The sequence below is a fragment of the Mus pahari genome, chromosome 17 (assembly GCF_900095145.1).
Source record: "Mus pahari chromosome 17, PAHARI_EIJ_v1.1, whole genome shotgun sequence".
Taxonomy (NCBI): Eukaryota; Metazoa; Chordata; class Mammalia; order Rodentia; family Muridae; genus Mus; species Mus pahari.
Window position 1 is genome coordinate 2,896,442 of NC_034606.1, and position 20,212 is coordinate 2,916,653.

The 20,212-nt window shown below is 46.7% G+C and overlaps 1 protein-coding gene across 4 annotated transcripts in view; it reads left to right on the top strand.

Moving 5' to 3' along the window:
• Vps13b (vacuolar protein sorting 13 homolog B) overlaps positions 1-20,212 on the top strand; it is a 529,582-nt gene that overhangs the window by 507,731 nt on the left and 1,639 nt on the right. For all 4 annotated transcript variants that reach the window (XM_021217240.2, XM_029548110.1, XM_029548111.1 and 1 more), the window contains exons 56-61: positions 585-1,387; positions 5,152-5,328; positions 7,332-7,502; positions 13,528-13,704; positions 15,824-15,926; positions 16,550-16,799. In XM_021217240.2, the coding sequence (XP_021072899.1) occupies positions 585-1,387; positions 5,152-5,328; positions 7,332-7,502; positions 13,528-13,704; positions 15,824-15,926; positions 16,550-16,799 (1,681 nt within the window). The remainder of the gene's footprint in view (positions 1-584; positions 1,388-5,151; positions 5,329-7,331; positions 7,503-13,527; positions 13,705-15,823; positions 15,927-16,549; positions 16,800-20,212) is intronic.

Below are 20,212 nucleotides of genomic sequence, written 5' to 3' on the forward strand. Positions count from 1 at the left end.
CATGCTGTGTGCAGGGCAGATAGATACATGCTGTGTGCAGGGCAGATAGGTGCATGCTGTGTGCAGGGTTGATAGGTGCATGCTGTGTTCAGGGCAGATAGGTGCATGCTGTGTGCAGGGCAGATAGGTGCATGCTCTGTGCAGGGCAGATAGGTACATGCTGTGTTCAGGGCAGATAGATACATGCTGTGTGCAGGGCAGATAGGTGCATGCTATGTGCAGGGCAGATAAGTGCATGCTGTGTGCAGGGTTGATAGGTGCATGCTGGCCTCTCTTTTTCTGTTCAGCTCATTTTTTTTTTTTAATATAAGGAGTGTTATTTCTCTTTTTGCCGTGATCATCATAATAGATAATTAGTGTATAAAATGAAAAATAAAGGGAAAAAATCTGGTGTTGCTAAGAGAAAACACATAAAGAAACATGACAATTGCTTGTAGTAGTCCCAGTGGGAATACTTCCCAGTAATCGTCAAGTGTAGCTAGCTCTGTCCAGACGTGTTGAGTTCTCCCTTGTTAGGAGATTCTGTCCTAAAACAGAAATAAGAAAGAAACCAGAGACACTAACAAGCTTTGCCCTTTCCCTAGAGCTCTGGAGAGGATGGGCACTTTCAGGGTGTTCATCACCCAGCTGAGCCTGGCAGTGTCTGACGACCTCACACACCAGGCACCATCGGAACTGCTGAGGCTCACCCTGGACAACGTTTTCCTCCATGTGTCTCCTGTGCCTGGTGTCCTCCCAGGGGAAGAGCCTCCCTCCAGCTTCTTCCAGCTTTATGGTGTGGAAGTCTACTGTGGAGACCTGCAGCTGGACAACCAGCTTTATAACAAGTCTAATTTCCATTTCGCTGTCTTGGTCTGCCAAGGAGAGAGAACAGACCCTGCTCAGTATTCCAGGGTGCAGAGTCTCCTGGTCTCCAGCAAAGCCTTGGAAGAATACAAGGAGAATTGCTTCATCAAACTTTGCCTCACTGTCTCTGAGGGGAAGGACATCCTCCTCGATGTCAGCGAGTTCACCTTTGAACTGAAGCCAGCACGGCTGTATGTGGAGGACACCTTTGTATACTACATCAAAACTTTGTTTGACACCTACCTTCCTCCCAGCAGGATGTCTGGTCACCATGCACAGCTCTTCACAGGGAGGCAGGTGCTGCCTGTACAGGTGACACAGCACGCCAAGGCATTAGTGAATGCAGTGAAGTTACGGAAGCTGCTCATCCAGCCAGTGAACCTGCTCATCAGCATCCATGCCTCCCTGAAGCTGTACATAGCCTCTGACCACACCCCTCTCTCCTTCTCTGTGTTTGAAAGAGGACCAGTGTTCACCACGGCAAGGCAGCTGGTGCACGCACTTGCCATGCACTATGCTGCTGGGGCTCTTTTCAGAGCAGGTGAGGATGCAAGGGAAGGGTCTGTGATGGGCTAGCACCTGGACAGAAGTGGTCCATTGTGGCGGAGGGCTGTCTGTCGCACAACACACGAGAGAGCAGGTAGGGCTGGGTGATAGGCCACACATCTAACAGAACTGGATCTAGATCTAGACGTTCAGTGTAAACCTTGGGTGAATATCAAACTCCTTGAGCCTGCATAAAGGGATGGTTTATACTAGGGACCAAGGAGAGAAATAAGACTTCTGTTTCCCATCTAGCTGGAAGAGCCTACAAGGAGTGTTTGATGTGAGTACAGAATCTTCCATGGGGAGCATTATGTGCAAACATGAAAATTGGGCTCCCTATAGTCTCAAACTACTTTACGGTCATCATCTCCAGAGCATGTGTTCCTGACTCAGGGTCAGTCTTAGATAGAGAGTGGTAGCCTGTTCCTCAAGGTTACGTCAAAGCAGCATCCACGCTTGGCTTTGTTAAGTCTTCTCCAGCAAAGAACCTGAAGGATGACTTCCTGCACGTGATAACCTTGTTCTTGGTGAATGAATTCCCATAGACTATTCAGGCTGTGGCAGCAAATGACTATATTACCAGTAGTAAGAGGCCAGTAATCATGCTACATGGGTAAGATTAAACCTTCTCCATAATGAAATACATAGAGACCAGGGACAGGTTGACTCCACCATAGAAAAAAAAAAAAAGGACAGCCTCCAGCTGAGAGCCTTAAATGGCCTGTTGTTTGGATAATTTGCACAATAGTGAAGAAAATATTTCCCCCTTGCCCAGGAGTCATTTAAAATAACCCAGAATATCTCAAACTGAATAGACTTGTATATCTCTATAAAGTCCCCAGACACTCCCCCTTCTGGCACACTGGCGTACATCAGCTCCTTAGTCAGAGGTCAAGAGAGGAGAGCTCTCCGAGGTCACAGCTGACACCGAGCTAGGAAGCCGGGCTAGAGGACAGAGTCCACCTGTGCCCAGGTAACCATGGCCTCCATAGGCTTTGTGCGAAACCTACTGCCTTGTTTTACTGGGGCCGAGGGATCTCATGTGAACATTCTCTCTGGCCTTTTTATAGTTAGATCCTGTGATTATCTCATTCTCAATATATAGCAGGAAAGAAATTCTAACACCAAAGCTGGGTTGAAAACATTGTCACTAAAACTGAATATTACTTGAAAGAAAAGTCATTGGCGCATTGAGAAATAGAAAGGCTATGGGGAGGGTGGCTGGCAGGCCCAAGGAGAATGGACTAACATTCCTGTAGAGAGCGGGTGAGGGCTAGCCAGGAGGGAGTGGGTTGTGTAGATCTCACTTAGGGCTGCATTTACCCACTGGACTCAAGATTTCTGGCTGGGATGCTTAAAACACCATGACCTCATTTCTAGGGAAGTCTGTGGAGTCGTTTGAAGAGGCTTTAAAAACCCATAACTGCTAACTAGAAATGAGTAGCTCCATTCAAAGGGAGGAATGTGGGCTTGAGAATTTCTCAAGGTTCTTGCCTACCTCCAGCTCCCACTCTCATAGACTCAGATCACCCACAAGATTTCCAAACAACTAAGCCAAAGATATACAGATGGACCTCTGCATCCTTGGGTTCACATCTGCAGATCCAACCCCTTGTAGCCTGAAAATACTGAAGAAAAGAATTGTGTGTGTTCTTGTCGTTTATCCCTTAAATGTGTAGAATAAATAGGCCAGCAAGATGGTTGCTGTCCAGTTGAGTGGGTAAGGGTGGAAGGAGAGAACTGACTTACAAGTTGTCCCCTAGCCTCCACAAGTGCACACCCAAAGCCACATAAGTAAGTAGTAGTAGTAAACATTTTAAATTCAGCGGCATGTTGGGCACAGCTTGTGCACTCTACAGCAGTACACACTCAGGCAGTGTCAATGCAGTGCAGGTGACTGAAGCTGGATAGCAAGTCTGGAACCCATGCCTGCTGGGTGCCGAGGGCCACTTCACTCACCTCTGGAGAAAATAGTAAAAAGTATCCTTGTATACTTTCTGTCTTTTTGTCTAGCTTGGATGCCACCAGGTGGACTCTCCATCCACAAACAGCCCTCTGGTGGCTTCAGGCTTACTGATCAGCGGTACACCTTTCGGATGGCTAGGAAGAACAGGACTCTGAGCAGCTGGGTGGGATTAAGAATCAATGTGGGCCTTCCCCTCTGTGCCCTCTATGTTCCCAGACCTGAAGGAAGCGTCATTGGAGGTCTCTGCCTGACAGGAGACTCTCTTTCACATGTGTCAGGGAAACCAAGGTCTCTAAACCAGCCATCAGATGGAACCTATGATCATTCTGGGAGAGCCTCTTAAGAAGAATCTCCTTTTTTATTTTACCTCCTCAGAGTACCTTTCATGAATAACTTATTCCACGGGACCATTGATTGGTTGATTGATTGAGACAGGCAGGGATCAAGTAAACTAACCTAGGTTGGAAACCCTACTCCTAAATTTTTCAGGCAGAGACTATGAATAATCTGACATAATCTCACTTGTGTCCTCTGCTTCCTGCCAGTAAAGATACTATAGACACACATCAAGTAGGATTGTCATCTGCCTCCTGTATCCATACAGCTCTGACCCCAGCAGCTCAGTGGTCAGGCACACGTGCAGGGTGGTGGTGGCACTGTTTGTTGGCCTTGTGCTTGGGGGATTCCATGAGCAGTGCCTTGGCCCCACGTGGCTCTTCGTTTGTCAGTCCTAATGACTGAGAGCCATGTTGTCACCCTAATGCTCCAGAAAAGGGCTCAACATTTATACCAGTCCTCTGCTCTCTACTTTAGGAAGCTCTCTGCTTTGATAGTGACCAGAGGACTTGGCCTCCCTCTTCAGTTGGTGACTTAACTGTGGATCTCTGTCACAGAGACTTGCTGTTGAGGGAGGGAACAGTTCCCACCCTTTGCCTCACCTCACAGCCTTCCCAATAAAAGACCACAGCACTTCCCAAAGGAAGTTGCTTTTTCAGATCTCTCCTCTCCCTGGCCCTGGTCTTTGCTTGCCCCTGGAGTCCTCCGGGCTTACAGCCCTCAGTCCCCACCCCGGGTGGGAGGGAAAAGGCAGAAGGCTGTGAGCAAGCCACTGGAGGGCCAGCTCCTGGCAAGCCTGAGTTTAAATAGGAAAGCAGACCCAAAGCCACACTCCTGGGACATGGCTGGGGGAGCACTTCCCTCTCGCTAACCTAATCAGCATGTCCCTGTCATGGATGTTTTCACAGCCCAATAGGGTTGAAGGGGAGACATTGGTTTGGCTCTAGCTCCACTCTAAGAGAAGCACTCAGCTTGATAAGATTGTGAAAGATAAAAAGACCCTCCATCCTTGTCAAAGCTTGCATCCCTTTTGCAATACCCTATTTTAGCATCTGGCTTCTCCCCAGCAGGCAGCTGCTGCTGCTGCAGCCGCCACCCTGGCAGATTGGGAGAGACATCGCAGTCTGTGAACACCTGCAGCCAGAGCGCCTGACTGAGTCGGAGGTGTTCTCCGCACATGGTTCCCTTTACAGGAGGAGTACAGGAGGCTTGGGCACAGAAGTCATATTAAAGCCATTTGCAAGGCTGCCAGAGGATCACTGTGATTTATAAAGTATGAAAGTTCACCATTTATGAATTCACAGAGAATGAGTTATTTCCCATATTTTGCTCCAAAGAAACTTATGACACCCTTCGTTCTAGTGTGGAAAGGGAATTTTAGGGAAAACAGGCCACTTTTCACGAATGTTGAAAGTGCTGAACTCAGGGACTCAATAACCCTTCCCTTCGTGTTGCAGGCTGGGTGGTGGGGTCTCTGGAAATCCTCGGCAGCCCCGCCAGCTTAGTGAGAAGCATTGGGAATGGAATCTCGGACTTCTTCAGGCTTCCATATGAGGGACTGACCCGGGGCCCAGGAGCCTTCGTGAGCGGAGTCTCCAGAGGGACCACATCATTCGTCAAGCACATTTCCAAAGGTAGCTGGTGCCGGTCCTTGCTGGCCCTTGTCTTGTGTTTCAAACGTTCAAGCGTTCATGCTTTTCAGTTTGCTCACCCAGCCTCCAGCTTCTGTTGTTGTGTTAACTTGCTGTGAAATGCTGGGATGGTAGCAAAGCTCAGTGTTTTAAACAAATCACTGCTTGCCTGTAGTGTTTAAAAATGTTTCAGAAACATTCTCACTGAGAAAACAGGAACTGGCTCCACTGTTATTCTATACAATAAGTATAGAAACACTGACGGTGTTTGCGACCTCCCACACCAGTTGCCTCATTGTGTTTCTAAAATGCAGATACAGTTGTCATAACTGTCTCAGGACACACTGAGTGGGGAAGCTGACTGCTAGGCCAGCTTTACCCCCACTCCCTACATCCACAGTGCCATCTTGTGGTCCAGACAGGTCATCAGGCATGGAGGCTAAACTGCTTCCCACCAGGAGAATGTTTTCATTTCATCCAGTGTTTGCTCGATATTTTGGTCAGGTTGGCAGTGACCAGGGAACTAACAAGGGCCATCTGAGTCCCCTTTTCTTCTCAGCGGGAGGCAGAGAAAACAGGGCAAAGGCCTTCTTGCCCATAAAAGGCATTTTACTGTAGACAATACCATAACTCTGTTATGAGTGGGCAGGTTACGGAAGACTCTAGAAGACTTGCTTGAAATATGAGACTCCATGACCCATAGAGAGGGTGGGGGCTCCTGGTGGGGGGTTGGCAAGAGAGCAGCCAGAGTAATAAAAACAAATTCCATGGACAATGAAAGGGAGCCTCCCTCAGCCCCAGATCCCGGGAGGCCTGGGAGCAGACTAGAAACTCACAGATGTGTGCCTGGTGGGCTTCTCAGTCGTGCCATGGGTCCTCTGAGGTAGGACAGCAAACACCTGCTAAACTGTAGCCCAGCTTATTTAGCATCCTGACTGCTTCTTACATTTGTTCTCCCATCTTAGCAAAATCTGAGGGGTGTCTGTGTGTGTGTGTGTGTGTGTGTGTGTGTGTGTGTGTGTGTGTGTTCATATGTCTCTGTGTTTATATGTCTATGTGTGTCTATGTGTTCATATGTGTGTGTGTCTGTGATTAATGTCTGTATATGTGTCTATGTGTCCCTGTCTGTGTGTGTGTTCATATGTCTGAGTGTGCCTGGGTGTCTTATGTGTTCAGACCACAGGTAAAAACAATAGCTTCAGAAGTGGCACCTGCCATGTCTTCTCTATCAGTGTCCTCGGGTTTTGCTGCTGAGGCCCATATATACTTGCTGGAGCAGTTGGGACTGTTGGAGCATGAGAAGTTGTCTTTTTTTAGAAAAACCAAACAGAATCATTGCCTGGGTTCCTTTGTGGACTTTTCCATCAGTCGATGCCCTGATTACCAAAACTTCATAAATCTTGTACAGCAAATAGGGTTTTTTTTCCCTCAGAATGACAAGTGATAGAGTTCGGTTAAGACTGAAGTCATGACCAGGTGTGGTCATGCTTGCTGAGGAAAAGTCACAAGTTCAAAGCTGATGTAAGCTTATATAAGAGACCAGAGGAAGAGGGAACACTGAATTCACAAGTCCTAAAATGGAAACATTTCTTGACAATCTACCTGGGACTAAGGGACATAACCTTAAACATAACCTGTAAAACAAGCTCAGAAACACAGGTAAGCTAGGAATGTAGTCAGCAGTCAGACTTTAATCTCTTAAAACTGGATCCATAGAGGACTTTAAAAGTCTTTCCCCCAAGTCTTGTGAAATTATTGGCAAGGTGCAAAGGTCTTAGCCATATAAGGATGTTCCTCTGCCCACTGGAGAGCACCAGCACTCCCCTGCTCAAACCTTGTGTTTCCTGCTTCCAATGACTGGGGAGGAAAGGTTGTCGACTGTCGCTCCCCACCCAGCAGGTCAAGGAGACACTCAAGTGTTGCTGGTATGTCTTCTCATCCCACCTTACAAACCCCGGCCAGGGCTGCCACCTGAAGGGAACCAGCCCATGCTCTTGTGCCCACAGGTGCCTTGACGTCCATCACCAACTTGGCCACCAGCCTGGCCCGGAATATGGGCCGGCTCTCTCTGGACGAGGAACACTACAACCGGCAGGAGGAGTGGCGGCGGCAGCTCCCTGAGAGCCTGGGTGAAGGACTGCGACAGGGCCTGTCCAGATTGGGCATCAGCCTGCTTGGTAAGGGACTCCACACTCCTGTCTGCATTCAGCTTTGGAAGCTCCACCAGGGATGGCCACATGGCTTCTCGTGGGAATGGTTGCGAAGCCCTGACCTTTCATAAGTAGAATTGAGCTATGAAGGAACAGTCCCTTGCTGTGGTGTCTGCAGTGCATCTGAGGAGCACTAGAGCAGGACCAGTTCTACAGTGTTGTGCTGCTCCTCAGCAGGGCTACCTCAGGACTGCCTGGGGAGGAGATTACCAGACACAATACCTGTGCTCCACCTTCCCTACTTAACATGGGTCTTGGTATACAATCTCCAAAGCAAAGGACAAAGGCACAGGACACCCTTAAGCTCTTTTAGAAGTGAGTTACCAGCAACCTTAGGAAGCATCTACTTTCCCTTACCATGACTGCTTTTGTTTGAGCAGCACTTGAGCAGTGTCCACGCGCTGTGTAAACTGTAGTCAGGAGCCAGCTTCCTCCCCCCACCCCCTTGGATTTATTTATTTCGGATCAGCCCATCTCCAAACAGTTATTATTTGTCGAGCAGCCGATGGTATAGTTAGAGGGGGAGATTTCCATGGGTATTGCAAAGGATCAAGTGTTTGAAAATAAGTTGCTTTGGGAAAATCTATAAAAAGAAAACTTCAGAGTTAGAAATTTACAGAGCAGGATTTTTCAAGGGTATTTTTGTTTATTTGTTAGCAAGGGAATTTAAAACTATACTGCTTGGCACCCTGCCTTTCTAGCATCTGAAGGCAGATGCAGTGTAGAGATCAAAGTGACCGTGGAGGTGTAGAGCCAGAGTGGAAGAGACGAGCCTGAAAGGCTTCATCCTCCCTTTGTCCTGGTCTCTGTGCAGTGCCTCACCAGCAGCACAGCTGAGGCTGTGGAGGAAGTGGTACAGCGTTACACGTGCAGGCTGAACACAGACCTGTTAAGCACTAACTTAACTGGTGGTGTGGGGTATGTCATTTGATAATGTGTGAAAAGTGGGCCAGTGGGTAAACCAGCAGTCCCCTTGCTTGCTTTGGGGAGGATGGTGTGGCAGTGGGTAGATTGTGTCCCTTGGGTCCCTAGGTTATCCAAGTCCTCTCTTTGTGACCTTAGGTAAGTGTTTAACTTCTTTAATCCTGGATTTGTTTATAACCTGGAGCTGATAATACAGTTGTTAGAAACAATGAGCAGGTAGAGGCCACAGGGCACACAGAGTGGAAAGGAAATAATGCTGTATTCTGCAGCCATAGAGACTAAACATTGTCCTGACTCAAGAGCAGCATTGGAGCAACCACAGGCTCGTTCTTGGGGAAGTTTAGTCCAATGAAGACACTCTGTCCAGAGGGAGTGACAAAGTTATCTTGGGGGCCACAAGCTTGTTATTTGGAGACTTTGAATTATTTTAAGCTAAGAATTGTTGCCTTAAATGTCCTTTGCTTTGGAAATGAGTGCTTTCTTAACCTGTCCAAGAGATCTGAGCTGACCGTCACAGGCTGTCTCCATCCTTGTCCTGACCCCCTTTTGGCCCCCAAATTCCATACTCTTCCCACAAGGAAAAGCTCTGGCCCCTGTCTCACTTCCTCTGGTAGAAAGTTCTCATGGTGTCTTACTAGCTAACTTCCACTGGGCTGAGGACGGCAATGTTTCATGTGCTGTCTGCCTCTGGTAATTTCCAGAAAGCTGAGCTCTGAGGATGCTTTAAATGTCTTCCCTGCTCCTACTCCCAGGTTCCCTAATACTAGCCATCGTGGGCCCCGGGACCCAATCCAGACTAATACCTATTCCCTCCGGGGCTGCTGACATTTCTGGACTTTTCACAGTTTACAATGAATGGCTCCAGCTGAGGTAAAGTGACTTCCTTTCCTCCAAGGGTTGAAGAGCCTGTCTGTGTCACAAAATACCAAGCTCAGCCGGGTGTGGTGGCGCACGCCTTTAATCCCAGCACTCGGGAGGCAGAGGCAGGCGGATTTCTGAGTTTGAGGCCAGCCTGGTCTACAAAGTGAGTTCCAGGACAGCCAGGGCTATACAGAGAAACCCTGTCTCAAAAAGCCAAAAAAAGAAAAAAATATATACAAGCTGTCCTATAATGCCTGGTCCAGCATACCAGATGTTTGCCAGGAAGAAGAGAAACAAGCAAGTTTCAATGTTACCATTTCAAATTGGTCCCCAGAAAGTATTTAAAATTGCCACATGTAACTCAGTGCCTTACTGAGGTTGTTATATAATAATTGAAGCCCACAGTGAATACTGCAGTTCTAGCTGCTCAGATTTTTCTTTAGATAAGCACTCTGTTAATGAGAATTTATTTATAGCATGTCTTTGGTTGACCAAACACTTTCACCTCCTTCTTTATTTTCCCTGTTAACAGTATTGGTGTTAAATTTTAGTGGCTACTCAGCAAGAACCTTTATACCACCTTCTCTTAGGGCTCCCCACCTAGAGACAATCAGAACAGGAAAGTACACAAGTGAGAGTTCCAAGGGCAGGAGAAATTCGTTCCCCCTAAATGTGCCCCCTTTTTGCCCCGTTGGGGACACAAGTGTTATGAAGCACTTGAAAGCCCAAAGACTTCTGTAGCTACTTCAAGCCATGTGGCTCCAAGCCCGTGAGGCCACCAGGGCTTTTGCATGAGCTTTAATCTATGTTTGGAAACTGTGGGGCCTGCAGAATTGGCACTGGCTTTGCTTACATGTAACAGATCCACCTTACTTCCCCAAATGCCACACACTCTTCTGTGTCCTAGAGCCTACCTGGGAAAAGATGGCCACCTCCATGTCCCAGTTCTGCCATGGTCGCCTAAGCCCTGGCTCTTCCACCTACCAAGGTGCCCAGCTGAACTGATGCTGTGGTACTGAGTCCCACCTCTATCTTTCACACCAGAAGGAAGGGGAGGGGCTGGAGCTTTCAGAATCCCAAAAGAACAGGCCTATAATAGTTAGATCAAAAGAGGAGGTACACGTGAGGAGGCCCTTGGACATCAAACCTGCTACCAGAAGTTGAGTTTTCAGTTATTTGGGACTTGCAGATAGACAGATTCCAGTTTAATTGCTTCCAGGTTTGATTATCTGCTCTGACAAGAAAAGCTAGTCCCAAGCACTGTGCAGGTCTCACTTGTAGATACCCCAGCAGCGTGGTGTCCTAGCTTAGGCCTATACCACTACTGTGAACAACAACAACAAAACTGCATTGTGTGATAAGCTGCCACCAAAATAGATTAGTAGCAAGTGCCCTTGATTCCAGGGCAAGTCAGAAGAGAAGGAAGCACTCAGTAGTTCCTTGTTTCTTCAGGACAGGCCTCCTACAACTTAGAGGATGGAAACGACTTCGAGGCCCAGCTCAGGCCTGGCTCAGTCCACAGTGTGTGCCCCCCCCCCCCCCCCCCCCCGCCACAGTGCCCTCCTGCCTCCTCCACGCACTTCATCACATTATAGCACTCTCCGTGTGGCCGCCCACTCCACAGGCTTATTGCCAACAGACAGATCTTGAGATCAGTTTCCTCTACCCAAAACCTTAGAGATGACAGTAAATCATTTAACAGTTGTAGGACTTGGCCTCCTAAAGCCCTGAGAAGCTGCCTCCCTCCAGCCAGATTTACAGCTGATGGGATTGCTGTTCATCTCTTCAGAGCCTCTGTTCTCAATAGTATTAGTACAAAGCAGGAGCCCATGGCACCTGATGGTCAGTGGGCTGTCTGAGGGTGGTTGTTACCATTGCAGTTTGGGACTGGACTGGAGGCAAGTGACCTGACGAATCCTTCTCTAACGGGCAGGATATATACCACTTTGTCTTAGAGTGAGTCTAAAACCACTGCAATTGGAGCCTTCAGTGAATACAAGAACACAGAAATCAAGGGAGTTTCACTAAAGGGGACAGAAGGGAGGACCCCATGTGGGCATTATCTTATCTAAAGGACACATTCTTTGTATAGGTTAGGTCTGACACATGATAGGGAAGTGGAGGAAGATCCTAAATGAGGCAGACACCTACCCCCCAACCCCAGTCAATGCAGCTATAATGAAAGCCACACTTCAAAAAGGGCTTCCCCACCAGGAATATTGGCAATAATTTGCTGTAGTTCCAATTATTTACCTGAGCTCTTAGGTGGAGACATAGGACCAGGAAGTCAGAGCCAGGCTTGCCTCTGTAATGGCTCAGGAACACTCCACAAACCACCGTGAAAACAAAGACTCCAAGCCCAGGTCTGCTCCCCCACCGTGTTGCTGTGGGCTGGCTCCTTCAGATGCAGAGCAGACAGGGCCGCCATCCTTCCGCTGAAGGGATCTCAACCCGGTTGCTCAGGCTGCTTTCTCGCACTTCTGTGTGACACTGTTCTAGGAGCAGAGACACACTCGGCCACTGGAAGCTGTTGTTGCCCTCAGTCCATCATTTCTTTAGGCTGGGGTAGTATTACCCTAGGCTGTCACCTCTGGCAAATTCTTAATCTGCCAATTCATAAACTTAAATGTCTCTGTTAAAAACCAAACGGCTAGCCGGGCGTGGTGGTGCACACCTTTAATCCCAGCACTCGGGAGGCAGAGGCAGGCAGATTTCTGAGTTCGAGGCCAACCTGGTCTACAGAGGGAGTTCCAGGACAGCCAGGGCTANACAGAGAAACCCTGTCTCNAAAAANCAAAAAAAAAAAAAAAAAAAAAAAAAAAAAAAAAAAAAAACCAACCAAGCGGCTGGACCTGTGACAAACCATCTCCTGGGGATGACCTGAAAGAGCTAGTCTAGTCTTTTGTTTCCGTGTAGTTTGCTCAGTGAAGTATTGCTTGAAATTAGCAGGTCATTAACAGAGACCTGGAAATCTCCTTTTACCCCCAGACTTTGAATTGGTGCCATTTGGAATAATAGGATTTGACATGCACTAAAGTCTCTACCAAGGGGCTGTACATTTGCATTATTCCTGCCAGGGTCAGTCTGGAAACAAGGAGCTGTCAGGAATTATAAATACAGTCTCTGCTGAGTTGAGGAGCCCTCTGCTGTGTGAAGTCAGGACCCACAAGCCCTTTCCTGACCTTATCAATAACCCCTGAAGTTAGAGAACGGGCTCCAGAGGGACACCTTCATTTGTAACCTGCCTTCAGTTCACTATAATGGTAAATTGGCACAGCGATGTGTGAGGCAGGCAGTGGTGTACTGGCTACTCTGAAGTCAAGAGTACAGCCAAATCTCAAGTCAGAAAAAATTTTTTTTCAATATTAGCAAGGAACCTGTTTGATAAATTGGGTAAGCAAATAACTCAAACTCCTTGGACTCAAATCCAGGCCCAACCCCTCAATAGTTGTGCGGCCTTGGGAAATCCCTCAACCTCTTGGCCTTACTAATAGGATTGCAGGGATTAAATGGCCTCACATGGGTGGAGGCCTTTGTATAGTGCTCAGTTCATAATAATCTGTCAGTAATTACTTTCATTAAATATTAGCAGTGATAATGTTGAATTATTAGAACATAATTGTTTTAAGTTGGGAGAGGAGAACCAGGTCAGTGAATAGGAGTGCCTGCTATGGAATCCTAAGGACCGCAGCTGAAATCTCCAGTACCCCTGTAAAACAGCAGGGCATAGCTACTACTGTAACCCAACAAAGGGGAGGGACAAGCAGATAGATCCTGGGCGCTCACTGGCCAACCAGCCTAGCCCAAACCACGAGCTTAAGAAACTGTGGACTCCTGTCTCAAGGAAATAAGGCAGAAAGCACTAGAGGAAAACCTCCACAGACACCCTTCTCCACATCCCCACACAGTCAAGTTTATTAGGCTATGCAGGCTCTCGTGACAATGCTTTCTGCCAAAACTGTGCCCTTCTTTCTGCAGAAAAGTGCACGGGTAACACTGTGGAATAGTCTCGAGCTTCTAGGTCCTAGCTTGTGAACTAAACCCAATGTGAGCATTGTTTATGAGGAGCCATCTAGTATAAGTGTCCTGCAGTGTACTTAGATTGTAAGCAAGACCGTCCGAGGAGGGAGAGTCATTCACTCTAGGGTAAACTGAGCGCCAGACTGTCTCTAAGCTCTGTCCTCACTGGAGGCTTTTGTTATTTCAGGTGCCATTGCTGGGATAGTTGATCAACCAATGCAGAACTTTCAGAAAACATCTGAGACCCAGGCTTCAGCAGGACATAAGGCCAAAGGTGTCATCTCAGGCGTGGGGAAAGGAATCATGGGGGTATTCACCAAACCCATTGGGGGAGCTGCAGAACTTGTGTCACAGACTGGCTACGGTGAGTAGGTTTAAGAAAAATAAACAATCAGGCCAACTCATTAATGTGCGTTCCTACTTGGGTCCTCTGAATCTAGCCTTTCACACGGGCACAAGGGGAGACAGCAAATGAATAAACAATAGCTCACTTTTCTGTATCCTAGTGTTTACTTACAGAGTATGAACACTGCCAATCAGTAACATCGATGAGTAATTTCAGATATTCCATGCCAATTTTTTACAGTGTAATTAATAGATTTTAATAAAAAATAATGTTAGAAATTCCAATAATATGGCAGCAGAAAAGGCTGATTACTTTTTCTGTGATAAGCTGGGGCAGAAGGACGTCTGTGGAGAGAGGGTAAGGCACTGACCTTTGGGATCAGCTGCATCTCCCAGTGCTCAGTCTTCTGGCCAGTGGGAGCGAAGGCACGTAGTGTGCAGCTAAGATCCCTGTTCCCAAGCAGATGCTGGGAGACCTGGGGTTTGCTGCAGTGTCAGGACACCCCCCAGATGTACTGCCTTCCCTCGCTTGCTTTCTGCACTCTCGGCAGAGCACACTAAAGTACCTTGTGGTAAATGTGATTAGAATTACCTTTCTACTTAAGACTTGATGTACCCGGACAACAGGCGAGTTAGCTGGCATCTCAGACCACAGGAAGGGCCACCCACTTGTCAGGGAGCACCTTCTCTACATCTGGCCAGGCAGTCACAGGCATCGTGCTCCTCGGTCCTGACAAGAGCCTGACCAGGGCACACATCCAGGGCATCCTTTGAGAGCTCACACTGACAGCCATGCTTTTGTTCACCTCTCCACTTCCATCCTCTGTGGATGGCAGGTTTTAGTCACAGGGAAACTGATAAAGCAAACTACTACAGCTGAGAGGTGGGAAAGTTAAACTCTCCCTTACTTATTAAGAAGAAGTGTTCTGGGCTGGAGAGATGACTCGGTGGTTAAGAGCGCCGACTGCTCTTCCGAAGGACCTGAGTTCAAATCCTAGCAACCACATGGTGGCTCACAACCATCCGTAATGAGATCTGATGCCCTCTTCTGGTACATCTGAAGACAGCTGCTACAGTGTACTTAGATATAATAATAAATAAATCTTTAAAAAAAAAAAAAAGAAAAGAAAAAGTGTTCTTTTTGCTGCAAACTCAAATGAAGTAAAACTCTACTTCGTAGGTTGCTTGGGTTTTAAAATGCCACTGTCTCTTCGCATGTTTCCAGGGCTTATGTAAGAGCGTCTCAGAGCAGAGCTTCACATGGCCTTTTTGGTTTCCATCACTCTTGTAAAACTTTTATTACCACACTGAAGGTTTTACAAACCACTAATTCTTAGCCTAATGACTATGCCTCGTTTATAAACCTTTACAAGCCCCCAGAAAGCACACATGCTGTACCATCTTTGGTTCTGGGGAGTCTTTTTGGAGGCTTATGTGGCTGCTGCTGGGTGCCCTCACTTGGTACTGGCACCAGAGAAAGCATGTAATAAACCAGGGGTCCCAAGAGCACTCATAAATGTATACAGAATCTTGTTTAACAGCTGGATTAAGTCATTTAAATTTAAATACTATATCTAGGCAAACCATGTGCCTTTGTACGTAGCTGGCTTTTTGTTTTTTAGCCACTCATGTCAGAGATAGAAATATTGTTATCAAGCAGCAAAGTCAAGTAACACTTTTTAAACACCTAAGTTTTAAATGACATAGAAGATAGTATTCCTGACCAGTTCTCTTGGGAGCATTGCTTCCTCTAACTCAGTGGTTCTCAACCTTCTTAACGCTGTGATCCTGCATTTAATACAGTTCCTCCTGTTGTGCTGACCCGCAACCATAAAATTATATTCATTGCTACTTCATAACTATAATTTTGCTACTGTTATGAGCTGTAAGTGTCTGCATTTTCCAATGGCCTTTGGCGATCTCTGTGAAAGGGTCAGAACTGCTGCTCTAAGTGTTAAGTGCACCTAAGGCAAGATCATCCTAGCGATTCAGTTGTTTAACAGCTAGGCTATCTGCACACTTACGTCCAAGGATTGGCCTCGTTTTGAATCTGTAATGTCTTATGGATAGAACATGGCTGTAGCATACAACTGTTTTCCAGAAAATAAGTAGTCCACCTCTTTTGCTTCTCACCACAGGTATTTTACATGGAGCTGGACTTTCTCAGCTTCCCAAACAACGGTGCCAACCAACACATCTATATGCTGACCAGGCTCCAAACAGCCACGTCAAATATGTCTGGTAAAATCCTTAAGCTACTTGCTCAGTTTATATTTACACTGTTTGTGATAGACCCTGGCTTTGGACATGTGTCCAGGGGAGACCAAAGGACCAGCTGTTTTTGACACTGGTATCCTGAACAGTTCCAGGGAAAGGTTGCTCTTTCCAGGTTAAACCTAGATAGCGAACTCTGCTCTGTGGGCTGGTTGTGGTTGAACCACTTAAGAAGCTGATTGTTAGCTCAAGGCCAGCTTGGGCAACAAAGGAAGACCAAACAAAATCATCTCCTCTACTTGGTCTTAAAGACACACGTTGTTTAAATCTGGCCTCCCCTGTGGAGCTAGAGTTCTAACGGGGGTCATTTCTCATGAGAAGAATGTAGCTAAATGAAGCATAGGAAAACTCCTCTCCAGAAGCAAGAACCAACTTGACCAGAACCAACTTGAAAATTGGCAATTTTTTTTAAGCCAGTTATAGCAAATATAGAAATATTAAGCTAAAGTTAACATTCTACTTTGCCCTTGGGGAATGGCTGGTTTTTTAATTTGGGGGGGGGGGGAGACACGAATCATTGATAAACAGTGAAAGCTGTTATGACTGTCTTCCTGGCTTGCTCTTGACCTCAACTTCTTCCTTTTAAACAGGAAAATGCTTCAGTCTTTGGGTAGACCAGAAGTCCACATGGCCTTGGATGTGGTTCTGGTGAGGGGTTCAGGCCAGGAGCATGAAGGGTGCTTGCTGCTGACATCAGAAGTGCTCTTTGTCGTAAGCCTCAGTGAAGACACACAACAGCAAGCATTTCCCATCACAGAGATCACTTGTGCACAGGACACCAAGCAAAACAACCTGCTCACTGTGCAGCTCAAGCAACCAAGAGTAGCCTGTGATGTGGAGGTACAGTTCCAAAAACAAGATGACTGGGGCTAGCTTTTAGGAAGTTGAGATGTAGCCTCATCAGTGGTGCTTAGACATCTAGGAGACAGGAGAGACAGAAGGATCGTGAAGGAATTGAGGTAGACTGGAAGGGAGTACTTTGAACCCTTTACAGAAAAACCAAATAGATGGTCAGAGGAACTCCCAGCCTCAGGCTGAGAGTCTCTGTGTGAAATATGACTCATTTGTCATGGGGTTGAGGAACTAGGAATAAGATGGTGGTAGGATAGACTTAGAGTGAGTGCTCTCAGCCAGGCGTGGTGGCGCACGACTTTAATCCCAGCACTTGGGAGGCAGAGGCAGGTGGATCTCTGAGTTTGAGGCCAGCCTGGTCTACAGAGTGATTTCCAGGACAGCCAGGGATACACAGAGAAACCCTGTCTTGACACCCCCCCTCCCAAAAAAGTGTTCTCACAACCGCTATTCAAATGAGGCCTTTGGACTATGCAACATGGGATAGCTACAAGTGCTGGGGTAGAGAAGGCTGCTGAAGCTAAGGGGTGTAGGGAGGGAGTCAGTACAAGGGCAGAAGGCTGAGTGCTTGCAGACTGACAAAAGAGATGGGGTTTTGCTGTTGTTCCCCTTCCCTGTTCCTTTACCTAGATCAACCCAAGAGTTGGTAAACTTCAGTGAGTATGTCTCCCTGTTTTACATTCAGCAACTGTTTTCCTTTTCCCACAAGGGCATGCATGACACAGGACCAGTACTGTCAATAGGGGTGCTTCCTGAAGACAGCTTAGGTTTGGAGGACAGCAATCTAGATGTGCTAGCTAATGGCTCCTGGCAATATTTACATAAAATAGATGCTCAGGAATCTGAAGTGAGTCCTGACCAGAGTGGCCCTGATTTCCCAGTCGGTCCAACCTATAATAAGCAGATGCACCTACTGGGAAACTGCTCCCTTCCTGTGTACATCCCTGGTGATGGTTTCAAAGTTTCTTTAAAAATTGTTTTTCAGCCAGGTGTGGTGGCACACGCCTTTAATCCCAGCACTTGGGAGGCAGAGGCAGGTGGATTTCTGAGTTCAAGGCCAGCCTGGTCTACAGAGTGAATCCCAGGATAGCCAGGACTACACAGAGAAACCCTGTCTCGAAAAACCAAAAAAAAAGAAAAAGAAAAAGAAAAAGAAAAAAAATTGTTTTTCCATGAGATGGAGGTAGTCTTTGTGGGGAATTGAAGAGTGACAATCAAGATTACAAAACTACCCCCTCTCCATCCCCACAGGGCCTGCCCAATTCCTTCTTTGATGGTATTTGTCCTGATAGGGGATCCTGTCTCCCTCACACTATCTGGGTAGAATTATCTGAGCAGATGGAAAGCAGCCAACCACAGCCTCTCCTAAGATCTCTCTCGTTTCCTGGACCATAATCAGTCAGGCTTTAAGCTGGGATTTGGCACCAACACTGCACTGCTGCTTTTAGTTGATGACTTTCTGGGAATAAACAGGGGTCAGATGTCCAGGCTGACTTTATTAGCTCTGCCAGAAATCTTCTGATTCAGTAGACAATAAAGCAACAGTGATCTGGCTACAGGATTTGGCAAAGGACAGTAGCACTGTCTTCATGTTCTCAGTCCGAGAGAAACCTCCAAGCCCCAAGAAATATGTGACCATTTTGTGTGTGTGCCCTTAGTTGGCACAGACACACTTCACATCTTCAGCTATGAGATTCATTCATCTTTTAACTGGTGTCTCATCCTCATTTGCATCTTTATTTGAGGGTAGCAGGGGAACGGGGCTGAGACCTGTTGTTTTTATAACACTAGTCTGTAGAAACTGAAGGTTGAAGCTATGAACTCACCAAGCTAAAGAGAGACAGAAGCATCAAAATCTGTTCATGTCCAGGGAAGAAGGAATGGCTGTTACAGAGGCAGATACTCAGAGCAGTCCCTCAAGACAGCCACTAAACAAGCACCAAGCTACACACCTGTCTTGTGCACAGTAGATAACCCAGTGCATCAAGCTCCACACTGCACTCTCAGTGTTGATCCCTTGTATTCTTACCTTCAACTCACCACTCCCTTCTAGCCTACCCCAGTGAAGAAACTGAAGCTGTTGGAGGCATGGTCTGTTTTCTCTGCTTGTCCTGCTCAGAGCAGAACCTAACACAATCCAGACCCAAAGCCTCGTCAGGAAGGTTTCTGCTGTGAAAACCAAGAGCAGTATTTCAAGCTCTATAACATGCCCTTTCACCTTAGAGGCTAGAAACAGAACTCCTTTGAATTTTGGAAGGAATTAATTTGTAAATGACATCATTGAGCATATTCAAATATGGCAGGTTTTGGATTTTTAAAATCAGTATTGTTTTTCTTGGTTAAATGCAGTCATTTTTTAGGGATAATTGCTTAATATGCCTGGCACATTATTAAAATCCCCTATGAGAGGCTCAAAATGAGTCAGGAGGTCAATTTATTCCTTGGCCAGGCTCCTTTCACAACATGGGCTTTCCTGTGCTGCTGTTCAGGAGGAGCAATTAAGCCTTTTTGTCTATTCAAAGCTCTCCAGCTGAGTTCTGGCCCCATCAAATGATATCATCAGCACTCTGGCCTGTGCCTGGTGCTGCACAGCTTTCATCTGTCACTGACTCTTAGAGTTTCCTTTTCTTTCTCAGGCTGTAACACAAGCCTTAACTTACTCCTCTGGCGGGGCCCTTCAGTTTTCTGTAGCCTTTTACAACTTTTTATACTTTTAGCTTCATTTTTTTCTGTGCCCTATTTAATTTTTTATATTACAACCCTGAGAACTAAAACACCCCTGTTAAAATGTTTATAATTCTTCCAGAATGGCTTTGCCATTATTTAGTAGGTTAAAACACAAGACACACACACCAAACAAGGTCAGTGGCTACTAAATTCTGCAGACCATTGCCCAACTGCACATTCTCCACTGGGCTTGGCCTGCACACGAGACAGCCATGGACTTCAGGGTGGGAAGGGTTTATGGCCCTACGTGCCTTTGATGGGCGCTTCCTCAGTCTCCTTAAGAACTTAGGTAGTATATCTATCTCAGGTCCTTGCTCCACTGAAGATGAGCCAGACTTTTATGAACTATAAATGTAGTTTGCATCCTCCCCTTGCCATAAAAATTTCCCTGTCCTTTGCCCAGTTTTTTTATTTTTTCTGGCTTTAAATCCTAGCATTTATAAAAACAGAAAATGTTACAGTTCAAGAAGGTGGGGGTTTGTTCTTTAAAACTGTCCTGCCCAAAGCCGCCGGTTTGCATGACTTACTCCCCTCTGCCTTCTGTCAAGTACTGAGGTTCTGGGAGCCAGGGCAACTTTTATTTTGGGATGCTAAGTTGCATACTGACTACGTTTAAGCCAGGAGGCATTTTTCTCCTTTGTTCCTGGGCTGCCTGGTAAAAGGCAATGACCAAT